The sequence below is a fragment of the Cajanus cajan genome, chromosome 7 (assembly GCF_000230855.2).
Source record: "Cajanus cajan strain Asha chromosome 7, NIPB_CcT2T_4, whole genome shotgun sequence".
NCBI classification, from domain to species: Eukaryota; Viridiplantae; Streptophyta; class Magnoliopsida; order Fabales; family Fabaceae; genus Cajanus; species Cajanus cajan.
The window spans coordinates 40,097,916-40,115,755 of NC_138523.1; the positions used below are offsets into that span (position 1 = coordinate 40,097,916).

The following is a 17,840-nucleotide window of genomic DNA, read 5'->3' on the forward strand; positions in this document are numbered from 1 at the left end:
AAAATAATATACACATAATTTAGATTTCTACTTTAATATTATCATTATAAGTCTGATATATATATATATATATAAATTCATGTATTAAAATATCCCCCACAAGCTTTTAATTTTTTAATATAATATAAATTTATAATTATAAAGTATTCTATAACTTAAAATAAAATAAAAAGTTAATTTATAATATAAATAAATATTGTCGCTACAAAATCATATATATACACATTGTTTCCGTAACAAAATTTATGAATCCTTCGCTAATCGCTAGGTCTCCAATCCATAGACGTCTCTTTTACAGCTTTTGAATTGTTCAATCTTTTCAAATGGCGGATTCATTTCTTACTACTGTTGGCATTATGCTTCTTCCCATGTCAGACACTCTTCTTGACAATTGACTTTGTCTTCTACAAAGGTGGCCCCTCTAATTTGACTTACTAAATTGAGACGCATGGAATTAATTTTAACCAAATTAATCATTTTACGTCAAGAATTCTTTTATTAATTATCAGATATTATCCAAATTAACTTTTAATCTAATTAATTTGTTTTATTATTTTTTTGTCCGGTACCCAACACATAAAGTTGTTTTGAGAGTGGAGAAATCATCATATAACAGGAAGTTAACTAAAATACAAGAAAAGGGAAAGGGGCACAAAAATCCATGGACCAAAGTCAAGAAATAACTTGACGTGCCACACATTGAAGACCTTACATCAAGATAGATAGAATAGAACACAATGAAATTGGAACTCTGAACTATGAAGTTTAAGCGCAAAGGCTTTTCATCCTTTTGTTTCCTTTTCTGACAGACAAGTTTAGCAATTGAAAGATAGTTCCTAAAGCTGTAATGATAACAGATCATATAAAAGTAATAATCATAGCCAATAATCTAATCCGAGTGAAGCCAAAACTACAAAACTGAAAGGGTGGAAGATTGACACTGAACCAAAGAACCCAAATCCTGGTAGATTGGAGAGGATATGATGAAGAACCGGTACACTCCTACAATGCCTCAACTAATAGGTTTTTGTTTTTGGAGCCTTCTTGGGTTGCCTTTTAGGGATGGAGTTTTTCATCCCAATGAAAAACAACAGAGCCCCAAAAAGAGCCATATTCTGCAAGGAGAAATTATATTCATGAACAAGAGCAGAAATACATCACGTAACATTGTAACAACACCTTGAATACAGCCACAGAGACATGAAAATAACTCAATGCTCTGACCTGTGTAAATTTGATGAAAAGTTGAGTAAACTCTTTGTCCTCACTGTCATAGTTGTAGAAATCATAATGGATTGGAGTAGCAATCAGCTGATGCAGGAGCTATAGCCAAAAAAATAAATTAAATTACATGAGGAGAATATGAAATCCAATATATTCATAGAGAAAATTTGACTACATACCAGAAGGAGAGCTCCAAAAGAGCTGCCAAATATGAAAAGAACCCCTCCAAGGCCCTTCAGAGCAATAGCCCCAGCAATTAAAATTTTCGTCTGTTCAAGACATAGACAATATCAGAGAAATTCTACTATACATGATAATATATGCATGCAAAAAGGAAGGAAAAGTCAACTTAAGTACATTTTGACGTATAAACTAAGTGTAAAATTGTGATGTTAAATTCTTCACAACTTCCCCAACCCATACCTACCGTGTATTGTCCCTCCCAACATTTTCAATTTCGCTAACAGATCTACAGTTCTATTACTTTTCTTCTCAATTATATCATTCATGGCAGAAGTAATATTCATTAACACAAGCATGTCCTATTCTTCTCTTTTCTAATCAGGCACGTCCCTTTTATAATGAAAGGGTACAATCATCTTTCAACATACATTGCATGTTCTATAAGACAGCATTACATAAATATTTATTATTGAATTAGTTAATTAGTTAATTATTCAATTACTTTAAAATGAAAACAGTCGCAGATCTAGTTTTCCAGAAAAGGCACATGCATGTGCTGTGTGTGCACATGAGAGAGAGAGAGACTAACATCAATCTCTGGAAGTTGAAAGCCAACTTGAGAATGCACTCGATGTGTAAAGGCATCAAACTTAGGTCTGAGTGCTTTCGCTGCAGGTCCCCCATCAACTCCATATTCATTAAATCTATAGTAAAAAAAAAAAAAAAAACCAGAAGACAGTAAGACACAGTAAACAAGAAACTTTACTTCAGCACAAAAAAAGCAGGGATGGACCATCAAAAAGAAAAGAGAACCAGCAAAGAATAACTAGCAAAAGCGTGCTTGCACACTTAAAATGTCAAATTGAAAGAACTTAATTATTAACCTCTACCCTCTAACTCAACATGGAAAGTAAGCAAAAGCAACAAACCCCACAATGAATAATTTCTAAATTTCTAATTTCTAATTTCTAAATCAAGTACAATTGAATGTTTCCCAATAATGAAGTCTCACACAATAATTCAAAGCAATCCAATTAAGTAAGAATGAAAACATGGTCAAACCAATGCCGAATTGCACAACACACAGGAAAATATAGTAATTATTCAACATAACCATAACCATACCATATTCCAGCTTAAAGAAGCAAAAATAGAAACCAGTTACTCGCACTTCAACTAAATCTTAGCATAACTTTTTCAAACGCATCCCCTAAACTCAAATTCGACAACAACGTAAGGAAGAAAAAAAAAAAAAACATGTTAACGTTGTTTCCAACTTTTAGTGGAGCAAACAAGGAAAAATACACGCAGATCTACGCGGTAGTTTTACTCAGACAAACGGTTTCAAACCTTAAACGTAACGGATCCAACTAACACAACAACCAAATAACCGAATCTATGGAAAAAAAAAAGTACAGAGAATTGGGAAACTTACGGTGTTGGAATAAAAAAAAACACAAGAACAACATCGTACGCATCAAATGAAGAGAAAAAAAGAAATTACAAAAAGTGAAAAGAAGGTAGCGAGCACTGACTCTTGGTAAGCAGAGAGTATGAAGAGGGAAGCGAAGAGGACTCTGCCGAGGAAAGAAGCGAAGGCCATTGCTAATGCTATTGCTTTGAATTTGATTTGTTTCTCTTTCTTCCGAAGCAAAGAAGAGCAAATCTAGGGCGCTGTGTTTTTTTCTATTTCTTTTCCTCAACAGAGACAAAGAAAACATTTCAAATTAAAAGTGGGACATCGCTCTACTCTAATTGGGCCTCTTGTTGGGCCGCGTTTAACGTCATATGAAGTGGATTTACGTCAATAGAATATTTTTCTATACATACAAATTAAAAAAACTAAAAAATAATTATTTTATACGATAATATTTTTTAAAAAGTTTTCTTAAATAGACTAAGATTTTAAGAGTTTCAGTAAAATGCACTGTTTTCTATTAATGTCATTTAAAAAAATAAATAAATAGGAAGCATAAATGTGATGGTAAGATCTGAAAAGTTATTTGATTGAAATCACGAATTTTCTATAACATGTGCATCTTTGTCTTTTAATTAGTGAATCTCTGAAATCAACAATTTAAGATCTCAATGATTCGAATGATTGTCTTTAGTTTAAGAAGCAACACCTACTTGCTATGCTCAGCTGCTATTCAGCTTCTTGAAAAATTGGTGGTGAATTTTTTAATGGAGTGGTTTTCATCATGGGAATGATTCCCACTGAGCTTCATCACTATTTACTCGATGAGAGAATAGAATTTCTCTTTTTGAGTTTCCTTCGAGAATGAAAAATGATTTGATTAAAAGTTTTTTTTTTCATATATTTTAATTATTTACTAATAATTTTTTATTTGATTTTGTTTTACTACAATTTTTTTATATAAAAAAATCAATGTAATATATTTTTTTTATTGATATTAGAAATTTTAATTTGTAGATATCAGTTTAAGCATTTTGATTTAATTTGGAAAAATAAAAATTCTGTAAAAGAGAATTGATTCAAGAAATTTTGGTTAGTTCAAATATAAAATATTATTATTATATCATGAATTGAGATAATTTTTCTATAAAATATAAGATTTTATTACTTTGAAATTTCATTTCATTTTAAATTTCATTTTATTCCACTCTGCCACAATATCAATCAATAATGTGTTGGGATTCATCCCAAGTCCCACATCGGTAAAATGAAGGAACATTGGCTAGTTTATAAGTGTCCACCATTCCACATAGTATGAGGCCTTTTGGGAAGGAGCCCAAAAACAAAACCGTGCGGGCTTGGGCCCAAAGCGGACAATATCATACTATGGTGGTGGAAAAGGTGGACAATCGGGCCCTACAAGTGGTATCAGAGCCAACGGTTCGTCTGGGTTTGATGCGGGAAGACCCTCAGTGTTGTGCCTCGCGATGGAGATTCGAACTTGGTGCCTTGTGTCGAAAGTCTTCCTGATATTGTGGTGTTCAGGCGGCGTGTCCCGTAGAGTTAACGGCGGTACAAGATGGTGACGGATTATCGCTTGAGGGGAGGAGATCACGAGACATGTGGTCCTTGGTCTGAGGGGAGGTTTGTTGGGATTCATCCCAAGTCCCACATCGGTAAAATGAAGGAACATTGGCTAGTTTATAAGTGTCCACCATTCCACATAGTATGAGGCCTTTTGGGAAGGAGCCCAAAAACAAAACCGTGCGGGCTTGGGCCCAAAGCGGACAATATCATACTATGGTGGTGGAAAAGGTGGACAATCGGGCCCTACAAGTGGTATCAGAGCCAACGGTTCGTCTGGGTTTGATGCGGGAAGACCCTCAGTGTTGTGCCTCGCGATGGAGATTCGAACTTGGTGCCTTGTGTCGAAAGTCTTCCTGATATTGTGGTGTTCAGGCGGCGTGTCCCGTAGAGTTAACGGCGGTACAAGATGGTGACGGATTATCGCTTGAGGGGAGGAGATCACGAGACATGTGGTCCTTGGTCTGAGGGGAGGTTTGTTGGGATTCATCCCAAGTCCCACATCGGTAAAATGAAGGAACATTGGCTAGTTTATAAGTGTCCACCATTCCACATAGTATGAGGCCTTTTGGGAAGGAGCCCAAAAACAAAACCGTGCGGGCTTGGGCCCAAAGCGGACAATATCATACTATGGTGGTGGAAAAGGTGGACAATCGGGCCCTACATAATGGTCACGCAAACTTTGATCCTAACTTAATTATCAGTGGTACATATAAAATATTAGTTAGGTGGACTATGATATTTTGATGGTCAGAGTTGTTTATTTCCAAATTTTCTTCTTATGTACACAATCATGTAAGCAGAGAAACAAATATTAACCCAATGCACTAACCATATCAGGAAAAAGATAAATAGATAAAAGCCAAAAAGAAAATATGGCCAAATAAAATTAAGAATTATGCTTATGATATTCTTCATATGCATTAGTAGTTGCGGAAAGGTAAGAATTTGATAAGTTTGCCTATCAAAGTCTTTGTTTCATTATGAAGCCAGTATACATGCTTATACATAATAAAAGAAGCAAAATTGGGAACACATATATGTCTTTTGGATTTAATATTTTTAGTCTCAAATTTCGTTAATGTTTTGCCAACTTCTAATAGTAAATTTGGTGCGTTTGCTTATTGTGATCAAAACATTGATAAGCTTTATCTAATGATCAAGTAAAGACAGATGTGACTGGGAATAAAATATTGCTCCCTTAAATTTGGTGATGCATGGTTGTTATTGTGATTTGTATCATTCATTTGTGGGTGTATGGGAAAAAAAATTGATAGGTGCACATATTTAGTGGTGGGTGTTGGAGAAGCTTCATATTGTTTAGAAAATTTAATAAGAGTAATAAAAAAAATGTAGAAAAAACATAGCTTTGACAAATCAATAGGAGTAAAAGAAAGAGATGTCAATATATATATATATTTGATTGGTTTGGTTTAATGTAAGAAGATTGATTTATAGAGTATTCCTGAAGCGGTGGTGCTGTATCCATAATCCAACCCTCTCTTCCTCTTCCCTTCCAAATGAATACCCAATACGCCAAGCAATTGCTCCGTAATATCCGTAAGTTCACTTTCTCCCGCTTTATGCTGCATTTCACACACCGCATCCTCATAACAATGTTTTTTTTTATATGCCCACCACTCGTTTGTGTTATTGCTTCTACCACTCCGGTTGCGTTTCTCAATATTCAAATCGTCAATCCCGCTTTCCTGCTGCTGGAATGGAACCAGCCTGATTTTCAATTGTCAATTGCAAATTGCGCTGGAGAGTGTTTCTACTGATATCTAGTAACAGCATCATATGTTTGCATCACCTTTCACTTTTAAGTTTTAAATAATGCCACTCTGATTTTTTCTTCCAAGATCGTGTTCTGCTGTTTTCAACCAGACATCACGATTTACTGCAAACTTGTTTTTCAGATCAAATTTTCCAAATATTAATTGCTTTGTGAACTAGGAATTATTACGAGTTATGTAATAAATTTTATATGTTTGACTATTAGTATTTAATATTTTAATTTAAAATAACTTGTGCACCCACGCTCTCTCATTGCACGTGTCATAGGCGCATATAGCGACATTAGAACATTTGTTTACTTGTAGAGTATATATATGCAAAAGAATTGTTGAAAACGAAAGATGCCCAAAGGCCTATCTTCAACCGGAGATTTTGTGTTATCACTCTGGTTATGGGTTGATGCAGTAATAGTTCATGAAGAACTGATTTCACCTAACAGTTTAACGGAATGGGTCCCGAGTTCCTATTGCCTTAGTATTTGGGTGCCATTATTTTTGTTAATGCAATTTTCACATGCTAGGAAATGGTATCCAAATATTCATATCTATTACTTTTAATTGAAGGTGCAGATTCTACCAAATTTGTTCTCAATAGAGAAAAACCACATTGGAACTATATACATGGTGTTTTTAACCGGTTTCAATTGCAAAGGTCAAGAGCAGACAAGGTAGAAGATAAGCCAAAAGAAGAGCAAGAAACACAACAGAGTTCTTTTAAATATAAAGTTAAGAAGGCTGATGGGAATTATGGGATTAGCAAATACAGTTCTGATGATGAAGATCCCTCGGATAGTAAGTGGAAGTTAGAGCTGGCTTGGCTCACAAAGGCACTTGAACCTGCTCTGCAATTTTGTAGGTGGGCTCGGCCAACAGGTCTGTTAAGTGTTATAAGTCACATTGTCATAACATGTTTCATCTGATGAAGTTAGACAGTTAGCATGGCCATAAATTGCAAGTACCTTCCTATAAAGTCATCTGTTATAAACAAATTATGAGTCATATGACTCAGTTACATTATAGTAGGGTGATTTAGTGCACGAGGCTTCTTTCTTGTGGGGTCTAGGGAGGGTAGATGTACACAGCTTTATTACCCCTGCAAGTGGAGAGACTGCCTCCAAGATTTAACTTATGACCTCCAGGTCACTAGACAACAGCCTTACGCTGTGCCAAGGCTTGCTCACATGACTCAATGACATTAAATGATAAAATTTATTTATATAATTACCATATGTCTTTCCTTTGCTCCATAAACACTTGATCATATAATGTTCCAATTTTCTTTAAAATAAAATGAGGCTGACTCAGTTTCCATGTTATGCAGGAGATGGAATAGTAAACAAACCCCCACCAAGCAATCGATCCCTTATGGAAATAATTGCCTGCATCCAACGGAGCAAGATTGGAATCCAAGATTGGAGCTTGAGTGACCTTACGATTGGCTTGTATCTGATCTATCTTCGTCAAGCTTCTACACATCCATTTGAAGATATCAAAGGCATTCAGATACTGTCAGAATCAATTGTAACTTCTTAAACTGCATTTTAGAGGCAAAGTCATATATTATATTTATATGTTCATGCGATATTGTGATGTTATACTATTAATGTTAGCATATCACTACAAATCTTTGTGGTCCATTACATGCTTGATTCTTATCAATAAATCTTATTACTGGATTTCAGGTTCAAGATCTCATTTATCATATTGAGTTGGCTAAAGGTGCTTATAGGGATAGCCCTGCTAGTCTTTCAAAGAACAGCATGCTTCGAGAAAGTAATATCATAAAATTTGTTAAAAACTCCAGTATAATGAGGCCTGGATATTATATAGGGGTTGATACCCGTAAAAAGCTTGTAATTTTGGGCATTCGTGGCACACATACTATATATGACCTTGTCACTGATATTGTTTCCTCAAGTGATGGTGAAGTCACCTTTGAAGGCTATTCAACCCACTTTGGCACTGCTGAATCTGCACGTTGGTTTCTCCATCATGAGATTGAAATCATAAGAAAATGCTTAGAGAAACATGAGGTGGGGATGATCATCATCTATTTTGGTTTTTGTTTCTTAATTCATTTGTTTTTCTCATTCATGTCATGAGGTGTGGTTAACTCTTTATCAGGGATTTAAGTTAAGACTTGTCGGTCATTCTCTGGGAGGTGCTATAGCTTCTTTGTTGGCAATAATGATCCGTAGAAAATCATCAAAGGAGCTGGGTTTTAGCCCTGACATTGTGTCTGCTGTTGGATATGGAACTCCACCATGTGTCTCCAAAGAACTTGCTGAAAGCTGCTCTGGCTATGTATCGACAGTTGTGATGCAGGTATGTGATAATGTATGACAATGTTGTGATGCAGGTATGTGATAATGTATGACAATGTCTGTTTAACAATATTTGATCTAGAAGAAAGTAATTATATCTATGGTTTCCTAAGATGAGTAATATTCTTTTCCCAAGTTTTGTCTCTATTTATCTATTGTGTTTCTTATGACTTCTTGTTTTTGAAAATGTACAGGATGATATTATACCTAGATTGAGTGTAGCTTCCCTAACAAGGCTCAGAAATGAAATTCTTCAAACTGATTGGTAAGTGACATTTAATTTATAATGTTGAAGTAAGGACAGCTTCTCTTCTTGTCTGACATGCAGGAAAGCACTTAGGAACCAACTGCATCTCTGCTATAAATTTTTTTTTCCTTGAACTTGTACACTTTTTTACTATAAATGCGGGACTCATTGTTTGAGGTTTGTATTATCAAGTTAGACATGGGGTGAAAATGTGTGGATACTGGATGGTAACTGAGTATTCCAACAAATAATTTCTATATGTATTTACCACTGTAGAGCTTAAATATCTAAACTAAAATCTAGTAGGTGTCAATGGCTTTAAAAGCTTAATATGTACTTGCTAGTTAGCCAACAAAAGGTTTGATCAAAGGATATGGTATTTTCATCAGGATGAGTGTAATTGAGAAAGAAGACTGGAAAAGTGTCACAGATTTGGTTACAAATGCAAAGCAGGTTGTGTCTTCAGTGCAAGATGTAGCTCGCAAACTTGCTGATTATGCAAATTTCAGGAGAAACAAAAGTTTAGCTGGTAAGCCTTTTTGTTGTATTGGTTTAAAACTTAATTTTCTCTGGAAAAGTGAACTATATTCTAGTTACACAGTTCCACCATTTCAAACCTTTTTGAAACGTCCAATGGTCTACTGGCTAATGAGCTTTCTATATATTTTTTTTGGGGGGAGGGGGAGGGGGGGGGGGGGGGGGTGCATAATTATAGTTTTTCTTGTTTTACATCAATGCGTTGGAGTTTTTAGTGCTATTGGTGGCTTCCTCCTTCTTTAACATACCCCCTACTCTGAAAGTAAAATGAAGTTGTAAACTAAATTTTCCCTTGTGGGTGTTTAATTCTTATTTGTGCCCTTTAATTGCATTCATTATGACATGTCTATCATAAGATGTTTTGGTGCGTGTACACAGTTGGTACCATTGATAAGGACTTGTTGCCAGATGCTACAGAGACTCCCCTGCCCTCCAAAGCTGCAAAGGAAACTGCAGTTGTCACAAAAGTCGCGGGAACTAAACCTGCAGTTATCGAGGAGTTATTTATACCTGGGGCTGTTTACTATCTTAAGAGAAACTTAGGATCCCAAAATGCTGCTGGGAAGGATTTTTTCACCCTTTCGAAGAGGGAGCCTGGTGAGCATTTCCAGAAGATAATCCTTTCGGGCAATTTGATCACAGACCACAGATGTGATAGCCATTATTATGCTTTGAGAGACGTTCTTAAAGGTTTGCCATGGTGTGGAAAGGAAGGTATATTTAAATAACAAATATTGTTCATTATTTTAATTTTTCATAATATCATTTGATTGTAATAAAACTGTACATTGTGTAGCTGATTTTCTGTGCTTAGGGGGTACCTTACAGTTCTGTAGCCTGTGCGGAGGTGTTAGCAATAGCACATAAGATTAGAAGTTAGGCAATTTTGGCTAAATACGATAAGAATTGTGGATAGTTGGTTCTATCCTCAAAATAAACACTGACTTAGACCCGTACCAAATAACATTCAATCAATCATTATAGAGTCTATTTCCTTGAGAACCATCATGTTGTAGCTCATGTTTTCAATTTGTATATGCATATGGATCTCAACTAGTGACTGTTGTGAATTATTATTTTGAAGAGTTATCGCTGAATTTCTTCATCTGTGTCTTATTTAGTAGGTGTATCGACTATTTTCTTTTCCTTCGCTTAACAATTTAGTGTTAAAAATCAACAGTGAAAATATTAATCTATACAGTATACAATAAAACAATAGCTCAGAGCGAACGACAAAGAACTTCAACCTAGATTTTTAAGAAATCTCTTTTGTGTGCGTCCATTACACGTTTTCAGTGAGATGCATCAGCTGGTGGGAATTGGATACTTTCATCCTCCAATTCAAGTGCTTAGCTTCAATGATCCTTTCATCATGATTTCACCTTGCTCTAGTCATGGAGTAAACTGAAAAGCGTAAATTTACTTTGTTAAAGCAAAATAATTGAAGAGTTTTGATTAAACGTGCTTTGGGGAGCTCAATGGTAAATTACGCTCACCTGCACCTTTTGAAATGGTTATTATGTCTTTTAGTTGTTTGTCTTGCAGTACTTTACCACCTGCACTTTTACTTTTGTTAATGCCAATTGTTTTGTCAATCATTCATCTGTCTCGGCTAAATCATGAAAGCATAAAAATGTAAAAGAGTTTTTTATTTTTTATTTTTTTGCTTTTATTTATTAGGATCTAATCTGTACCAAGTAGTTTACAATATAATTCACATCTTGTGCTCAATCAATTGAGATAGACCATCTTGACAAAGTGTGCGTTCTTTGATAAATGTGCAATTTTTTTACAGTAATTTTTTTTATATTTTTATTGATTACATATACACAGTGGTGGAACTTGAATTTTTTTTTAGGGGTGCCAGATTATTTTTATATATATAAAATTATAAATTAATTTTTTTATTAGTTAAAAAAATAATAGAATTTCTCTTTTTTTAACTTAATTTTTTTAGTTTTATTATAATTAATGATATAATAATATATAAATATAATATTAATATATATATATATATATATATATATAAGAAAAAAGATTTAGAAAAGTTTGGGGGAGCCGTGCTCTCCCTGTCACTATGAAGATCCGTCGCTGTATATATATATATATATATATATATTTTTTTTTGAGTCAAATGTTGTATATAAAATATATTTTACCTTTATTTTTAATTAGCATAATGAGAAATTCCTCCATTATTGCAAACCAAATTCTGGAAGAGTAAGAGCATGGGGACCAACCTACAAGCTTCATATGTGGCATTTTTTTCTTAACCTCAGAAAGATGTCTACAAAAATTCTAGCTATAGGTCCCGGAAAGGCAGGCCCATTGAGTGTGCATATCATGTCACACTCGCAGAATCTAAAGTTAATACATAAATTTTGTTTTTCTTGTTTTGTATTTTGTTTTTAGTAGCATCAAAAGCGTTCTCTGGTGGCATAAAAAACAAATTTTCATTCCATAGCACAACTTTATTTTCTTTTGCTTTCCACTTTGTACCAAGTCTATGCAAAACCTAACCTAATTACTATGCGACTCTCGATTGCTATGACTGGGTGTCACTCTTTGATTGGTTGTTGATTATTTAGTTCTTATAAACTTATTACTATTTGAAATGATACAGCAGTATTATGACCATTCTTGGCTGATGATACATATATTATGAATTCATTTATTTAATAATACGATTATACGTCATAGATTGCCTTAGCTAGGTTAATCTGTGAATAAAAGCCCTGAATTATTATATTTAGGACTTGTTTGGATAAAATTTTCTAAATACACTTCTAAGAAGAAGAAATAGAAAGGAAAAATAAAGTGTTTTTTTTCTATAAATTAAAATCAGTTTTTGCATAAATTAGTTTGTAAAATCTTTATTATATGACTTCTCTAAAAAATTACAAATAAATTTATGTATAAATTAATTTTAACTTATAAAAAAATTTGTTTCATTTTTCTTTCATATATATTTTTTCTTTTAAAAGTATTTTTGGAAAAGTTTATTCAAACATACTTTTAATTTTCACATGATTCTGAAGTAAAGATGAACAACTCATTGCAATGTTAAATTTTAACTGGAAAGATTATCTTACACCAAACATAAATTACGTGACATGGCGCTTATATTATGCTAACAAATTACAAACACGATGATTGAGTCAGAAGCAGGGGCGCCTCCTTTTGATTAAATGGGGTAGCAGACTTCCCCCACCCCCCCTCTAAAAAATATATATATATAAATGTTAGGATATATTGCCCCCATTTTTAAAATGTTTTGGTCCAAAAAGGTTTTAATAGTGAAAAGGTAAATTCAAACATCATCCACTTTTTAATTATGTTGGAAAAAACTCAATTCCCTACAAAATAATTTTTCAATCTTGATCGAGAGGCTTAAATCTTTATTGATAAAATCACAACATATTTGATGGTTTTATTAGAAAACAAGCATCCAGAGAAATTGAGAAGAATCAACATATACTCATCAGCTTCCATTGATTGTGTCAAACGATCAACTTTGCATATGCTTGTGCATTTAAATGTCATGATGAATGTATTTTCTCAAAAAGTGGAGGAAATTTTATTGAAATGTTAAAATTATTAGGATCTTACAATGTTTTAGTGTATGAAGTTATCTCAAAGACCACAAGTTGCTAAATAGACACTTAAGGGTGTTCAAGGGAGATTTTACATGTTTTTACTGATTGGGTAGGACGAAAGTTCCTCAAACTTGTTAGATATTGTCTTAAAATTTTATCTAATGAACAACGTTACATATGAAGGTAGAAGACTTAAAGTCAGAAAAAGCGTTAGATCATGTTTTAATACAAATTTAAAATGTTATTTGTTTTCAATAAAAAAAAGTCAAAAATATATTTAGTTTTTATCTAAAGAAACTTTTAATTAGTAAGATGTATTTAATAATTATCTATCTAGATGCAACGAACAATATCCAAGCACTTTAGAAGATCTTAGCTTTAATTATATTCTTAAGTGATGTTTTTTTATCATTAAGACTCGTGATCGGGATAAAAATGTTAAATATAATGCCAACTTTTAGTGTTTCTTTTTACGTCTATTAGGTGGGGAAATTTCCACTCTGGTTCATAATTCTCACAAATAAAAAATTAGCAGATGATGAAAGACATATATTTGTCTACCAGTATTAACTTATCTAGGGTTAATTTTTCTCTAACTTTTTAGACGAGCTTAATAAACGGTTTTTTATTTATTCATTTAAGTTGAACCAAAGATGTCCCCTATAATAGTTATGATACCTCGTGCACTATTTAATTGGATTTCAAGTTTAAATAGAGTAATTAAAAGAAATTCTTCTTTTTTTCAATACACCAAGCGACTGATTGGAATTGTTTCAAGCTTTTGACACCGCAAAGGTACGTGCTTGGCTATGCACGTTCGTTCATGGCATCTAAGCCATCTTTTCAACATGGTTTCTGTAGTATGTGGGGCGTGCCTTGAAAACCAGACTAGTTTTGAGTGACATAGAAATATATTTAATGCAAAAAAGAGAAATTGATGAATGGATAATAATATATAACTTTGTCTTTGGACATACCACATTAGTGCATGAGTAGGCTCCTTGTGTGTAGTGTCATTCAACTCGAGGTTCCAAAAGCTCCGTAAAGGAGCGTAATAGTTAGGTCAGGTGGAACGGGAAAACCAATTTGAGAAAATTAATTGGGAGTAGGAACATAAATTGATGTGACATGTGGCCTCTCTAGAGATAACACTTAAGTTGCACCCCCTTTTAAATTGCAACCCCGTTATTAAATCAAGGAACTAATGTCTTCCATCTTTCATATGCAAGTTTAAAGTCTTTGCTAGTATAGTACTATGTTTGTTGGCTGGCACGGCAGTAAATAACTTTATTTGTAAGTGGGTCGGCACCAAAATATTAGGTAACTTGTTTGAAACAAAGCCTAAACAAGAGAAAGACACCATTTTATTAACTTTTATAGTATTCTCTACGAATATGTGAACTAACTGATTATGATTATTTTAACTTAATAATATCGAATTTAAGTTTTAAATATGAGTAATAATAAGTACTTCAAATGGGAGAATTTTATTGTTTATAATAATAAAAGATATTTGTGGTTAAAAGAAAAGGATAGACTTTCTATCTTGTAGATATATGTACAAAATTTGTAGGACCAACCCCTCTCATTAACATCACACATGTACGCATAAAATTAATGTCATTCTTTTCAGTCAATTGACCTACTTTAGAGTTGAACTGAGTATCTATATATTTCTATGTTTACTATGTCTTTTAAGATTTTTCCAGGTTGTCTCCACCTGTGATCACCAAGCTTGGTCATAGAAATTGCTTTCTTCATTGCATTCTTTACAAGCAAGAACAAAGAATATTATCAACCATGACAAACTCTCCCATCTCTCTCACGAGATTTCTCTCTATATATTACTGTTAACCCTAATTTGAAATGACAACCTAGCTAACTCCCGTTGTTCTTGTAATTTATTCGAATTAATATATAGATTAACAAACCGGTCCATTTTTCATGGTTTGAACAACTGCCCCCTGTTCAAACTACATTTCATTTTATTTTAAATCGGAAAGTTTCTTGTGAATAAACTAGTGTGCGGAAAGTACCGGACACTAGCTATATTGTATTTCCAATATTTGTTTATATACCCTCTTGAAAACGAAGCTTTCTTCAGATGTTTCTCAATCATTAAGCAATACCATGTTCTTTTCTAATTGTTATTATTTAGATCTCAAAGCCCTTGCTTCAACATCTAGAGGTAGTCGCTTTTGAGTTGCATCATCATGGATTATCTTTGAGATACGATTCTATAGTTTAAACATGATAACACGTTTGAAGTCTCATTAACCATATGTCGCACAGTACATTAATCGTATAAAAAAAGTAGTTAATTAACTTACTCATTTTTATTCAATGAGTTGCTTATTAAATGGTTATAAGTTTCACTTATTAATTTTGTTTTCAAAAAATTAATAAAGGGTTCTAAAGAACTTTGTTATTTATAACGATCTTATTTGATTTAAACAAAATTATTTCTCATGAAAGATATATACTTTTGATTTATACATATAAAAGAATTTTACATGTAATTTTTTTTATTATACAAATTATAATAATAATAATAATAAAATTTAAATTTAAGATCTCACGCATACTATTCTAATTTATCATTATTAGGTTATAATCTTAGTGGTTCATTTTTGCATTTAATTGAGTATACTATTATAATAAAATTTAGCATGAAAGAATTGATTTATGCTTAAAAATCTATTTATATATTGGTGTATATAAAGAAGAAGCAATACATGGAATCAGTTACTTAAAAGTCTTTTTCTACATTGAGTAGAATAAGAGGAACATCCAAACCCTAGCTAGATATCTGGCAATCATTCATAAACGTGCACGTGCAGTGGCCCCATGTTGGTTGAACCCTGAGTGTTGCCTTGACCAGTCTTGCTAAGACACTTGTTAGCATCATTTCCAGCATTTCTTGTCCATACAACAATCATGTCCACATCCCCTTCTCCCTCTCTTCCTGCAGAGTGCAAATCAGACCAGACAGCAATTTTCATAACCTTGCTAAGAAAGCATGACTTAATAAGTATCTTGTGATCTTGTTCAACCTAGCTAGCTAGATACACATATAGATATAGCTTCCTAGACCCTAGGCATTTCCATATATATATATACATGACATTTTTGAGTTCTAACCAACACGTGTACCATTTAGTCTTATATATATGTACATGCACTATATGCAATAGTCGGTGCATTATATATCTTGGTTGTCCTGTCATTCATCCATGACTTGAGAATTGAAATTTTGTTTTATTATTCATCAATTTAAACATCTTTGACACTAATATATATAATTGTAGGTTCAAAATCAAGATCAGATCACCTGATTGATAAGTTTAATTGATAACAAATCTTGTACATGTTTTGTGCGTTAAGGCCTTAAAATTCGTATGTAATTATAATCCATAACTAGAAACTACCAAATGATCTAATAGGGTTTACACATCAGGCTGAGTCTTTTGTTTACATTAAGTGCGATTCAAATTCGATTTTTAGATTACTTCTAAGTAAATTTCACTATAAATTCTGGTCAAGATGGTAATCTTTTCCCACCTTGCAAAGAAACATGTCTTTTCTTAATCTAAACTACCGCATGTAATTCAAAATTCATATTCATGCAAATAAACTATGAATGCTATATTTCTTTTGAGATGGGATGTATGAAATTAAATGAATAGAACAGCGGCTGAAATTGTTGAATGCTTCCCTGTGAGTCTTTAATAAATATATTGTTTATTTGTGTCATGTTTGGTTGGGGTTGTCTTCCACAATTCAAGAGGTTATAAGAAAGCGTGACCCTCATTTTATCGTTTAGCGATTATTCTACTTTGTGATCTCATTTGTTTATGTTTATGTTTATCTACATGCGTCCCTTTGATTGTTTATATAATGAAAGAGATATATATATTAAAGTGTAACTGGGTGTAATTTAGTACAGCACGAAACACAACAGGGTTGTTGCTGACGTGGGAGTGGGGCTTAACGACATGGTCAAAATAAAGAATAGTGCCACTCGTGCGGCGTCTTACGCAAGGGTATCTCGAATATTGTTATGTATTTTGACCCACGTTAATTTATCGACTTATATACGGTTTAAGAAAACATACTAAACTTTCACCTCAATTTGGGTGGTTTATGAGTTTTAAATAAAAGGAAAGACAAATAGGGTTGGAAATGGTACAAGGGGATAGTCCCTCCTAATACGATGAATTAATTATGTCAATATATCCCGTTAAATATAATAAGCTTAAATTGATTTCACCTATTTTAAAAAAAATTAATATTTAAATTTGGTCTATCATTTTTTTATTATTAAAAAGATATATAACTCATTTTCATCAAGTAAATTCCTAAATGAATAAATTAAGTGATATTTTATTGATCTAAGAATAGGGTGTGAATATGGGATTAAACCAGTCGGTCGGATTAGGAATCAATACAAAACTGGTTCGATTCATCTAAGAAATTGTTCTACAACAAATTAGTCAAAATTAGTGGAACCAATCCAGAATCGATAAAATTGGTAAAAGAAGATGGTCCAATTAAAATAATAATAATTTTAAATTCTTTTAAATTTTTTTTAAGTGTTTGAATGCGACTTATAAGATAATATCTCATTTTAAAAATTAAAAAATTATAAATTAAATTTTGATAGAAAGTAAAATAAAATTATAAATAGTAACTAAATAATTTAAAAAAAATGATATTATGCATCATAATAATATTAAAAGTATTAAAAAAATTACTAATTAATATTCACCTAATTTTAGTTTATAAAAGAAAATAAATATGAGAAATTAATTATATGTATAACTATGATTAAAAATTAAGATTCATAAATTTTAAACATTAAAAATCAATTCTATATTTTATAAAATAATAATTAAAAATATTGTATAAATATCAATAATAAAAGTATTCTAA

At 32.6% G+C, this 17,840-nt stretch overlaps 2 protein-coding genes across 6 annotated transcripts; one reads left to right on the forward strand and one right to left on the reverse strand.

Moving 5' to 3' along the window:
- Nucleotides 1–662: 662 nt before the first annotated feature.
- LOC109812080 (uncharacterized) lies at nt 663–3,120 on the reverse strand. Its single transcript, XM_020375948.3, has 5 exons — nt 2,943–3,120; nt 1,997–2,111; nt 1,404–1,493; nt 1,225–1,323; nt 663–1,115 (listed from the first exon to the last, which is right to left on the reverse strand). Exons 1-5 carry the CDS (start codon nt 3,008–3,010, stop codon nt 1,017–1,019), a joined length of 471 nt encoding a protein of 156 aa, XP_020231537.1. The 5' UTR covers nt 3,011–3,120; the 3' UTR covers nt 663–1,016.
- Nucleotides 3,121–5,214: 2,094 nt separating this feature from the next.
- On the forward strand, nt 5,215–10,417 carry LOC109812053 (alpha/beta-Hydrolases superfamily protein). Of its 5 annotated transcripts, none has more exons than XM_083059629.1 (9): nt 5,215–5,348; nt 5,867–5,968; nt 6,769–7,077; nt 7,526–7,725; nt 7,887–8,237; nt 8,329–8,529; nt 8,723–8,793; nt 9,165–9,304; nt 9,691–10,417. In XM_083059629.1, the coding sequence occupies exons 2-9, from the start codon at nt 5,929–5,931 to the stop codon at nt 10,038–10,040; spliced, it is 1,662 nt and encodes a 553-aa protein (XP_082915755.1). In that variant the 5' UTR covers nt 5,215–5,348; nt 5,867–5,928; the 3' UTR covers nt 10,041–10,417. The 5 variants fall into 5 exon arrangements, with proteins under 5 accessions (XP_082915755.1, XP_082915756.1, XP_020231507.1 ...); XM_083059630.1 differs by having other exon boundaries at nt 5,217–5,348; nt 6,775–7,077; XM_020375918.3 differs by lacking the exon at nt 5,215–5,348 and having other exon boundaries at nt 5,373–5,968.
- The last annotated feature ends 7,423 nt before the right edge of the window (nt 10,418–17,840 follow it).

What these genes read in the sequence shown, in the direction of transcription:
- LOC109812080 (XM_020375948.3), bottom strand. Translation starts at nt 3,010, where the DNA reads ATGGCCTTCGCTTCTTTCCTCGGCAGAGTCCTCTTCGCTTCCCTCTTC. An exon ending in CTTTTGGAGCTCTCCTTCTG is followed by an intron (nt 1,324 to 1,403) that starts GTATGTAGTCAA and finishes TTTTGGCTATAG; the next exon opens with CTCCTGCATCAGCTGATTGC. An exon ending in TTTTCATCAAATTTACACAG is followed by an intron (nt 1,116 to 1,224) that starts GTCAGAGCATTG and finishes TTCTCCTTGCAG; the next exon opens with AATATGGCTCTTTTTGGGGC.
- LOC109812053 (XM_083059629.1), top strand. Translation starts at nt 5,929, where the DNA reads ATGAATACCCAATACGCCAAGCAATTGCTCCGTAATATCC. An exon ending in TAGGTGGGCTCGGCCAACAG is followed by an intron (nt 7,078 to 7,525) that starts GTCTGTTAAGTG and finishes CATGTTATGCAG; the next exon opens with GAGATGGAATAGTAAACAAA. An exon ending in GAGAAACAAAAGTTTAGCTG is followed by an intron (nt 9,305 to 9,690) that starts GTAAGCCTTTTT and finishes GCGTGTACACAG; the next exon opens with TTGGTACCATTGATAAGGAC.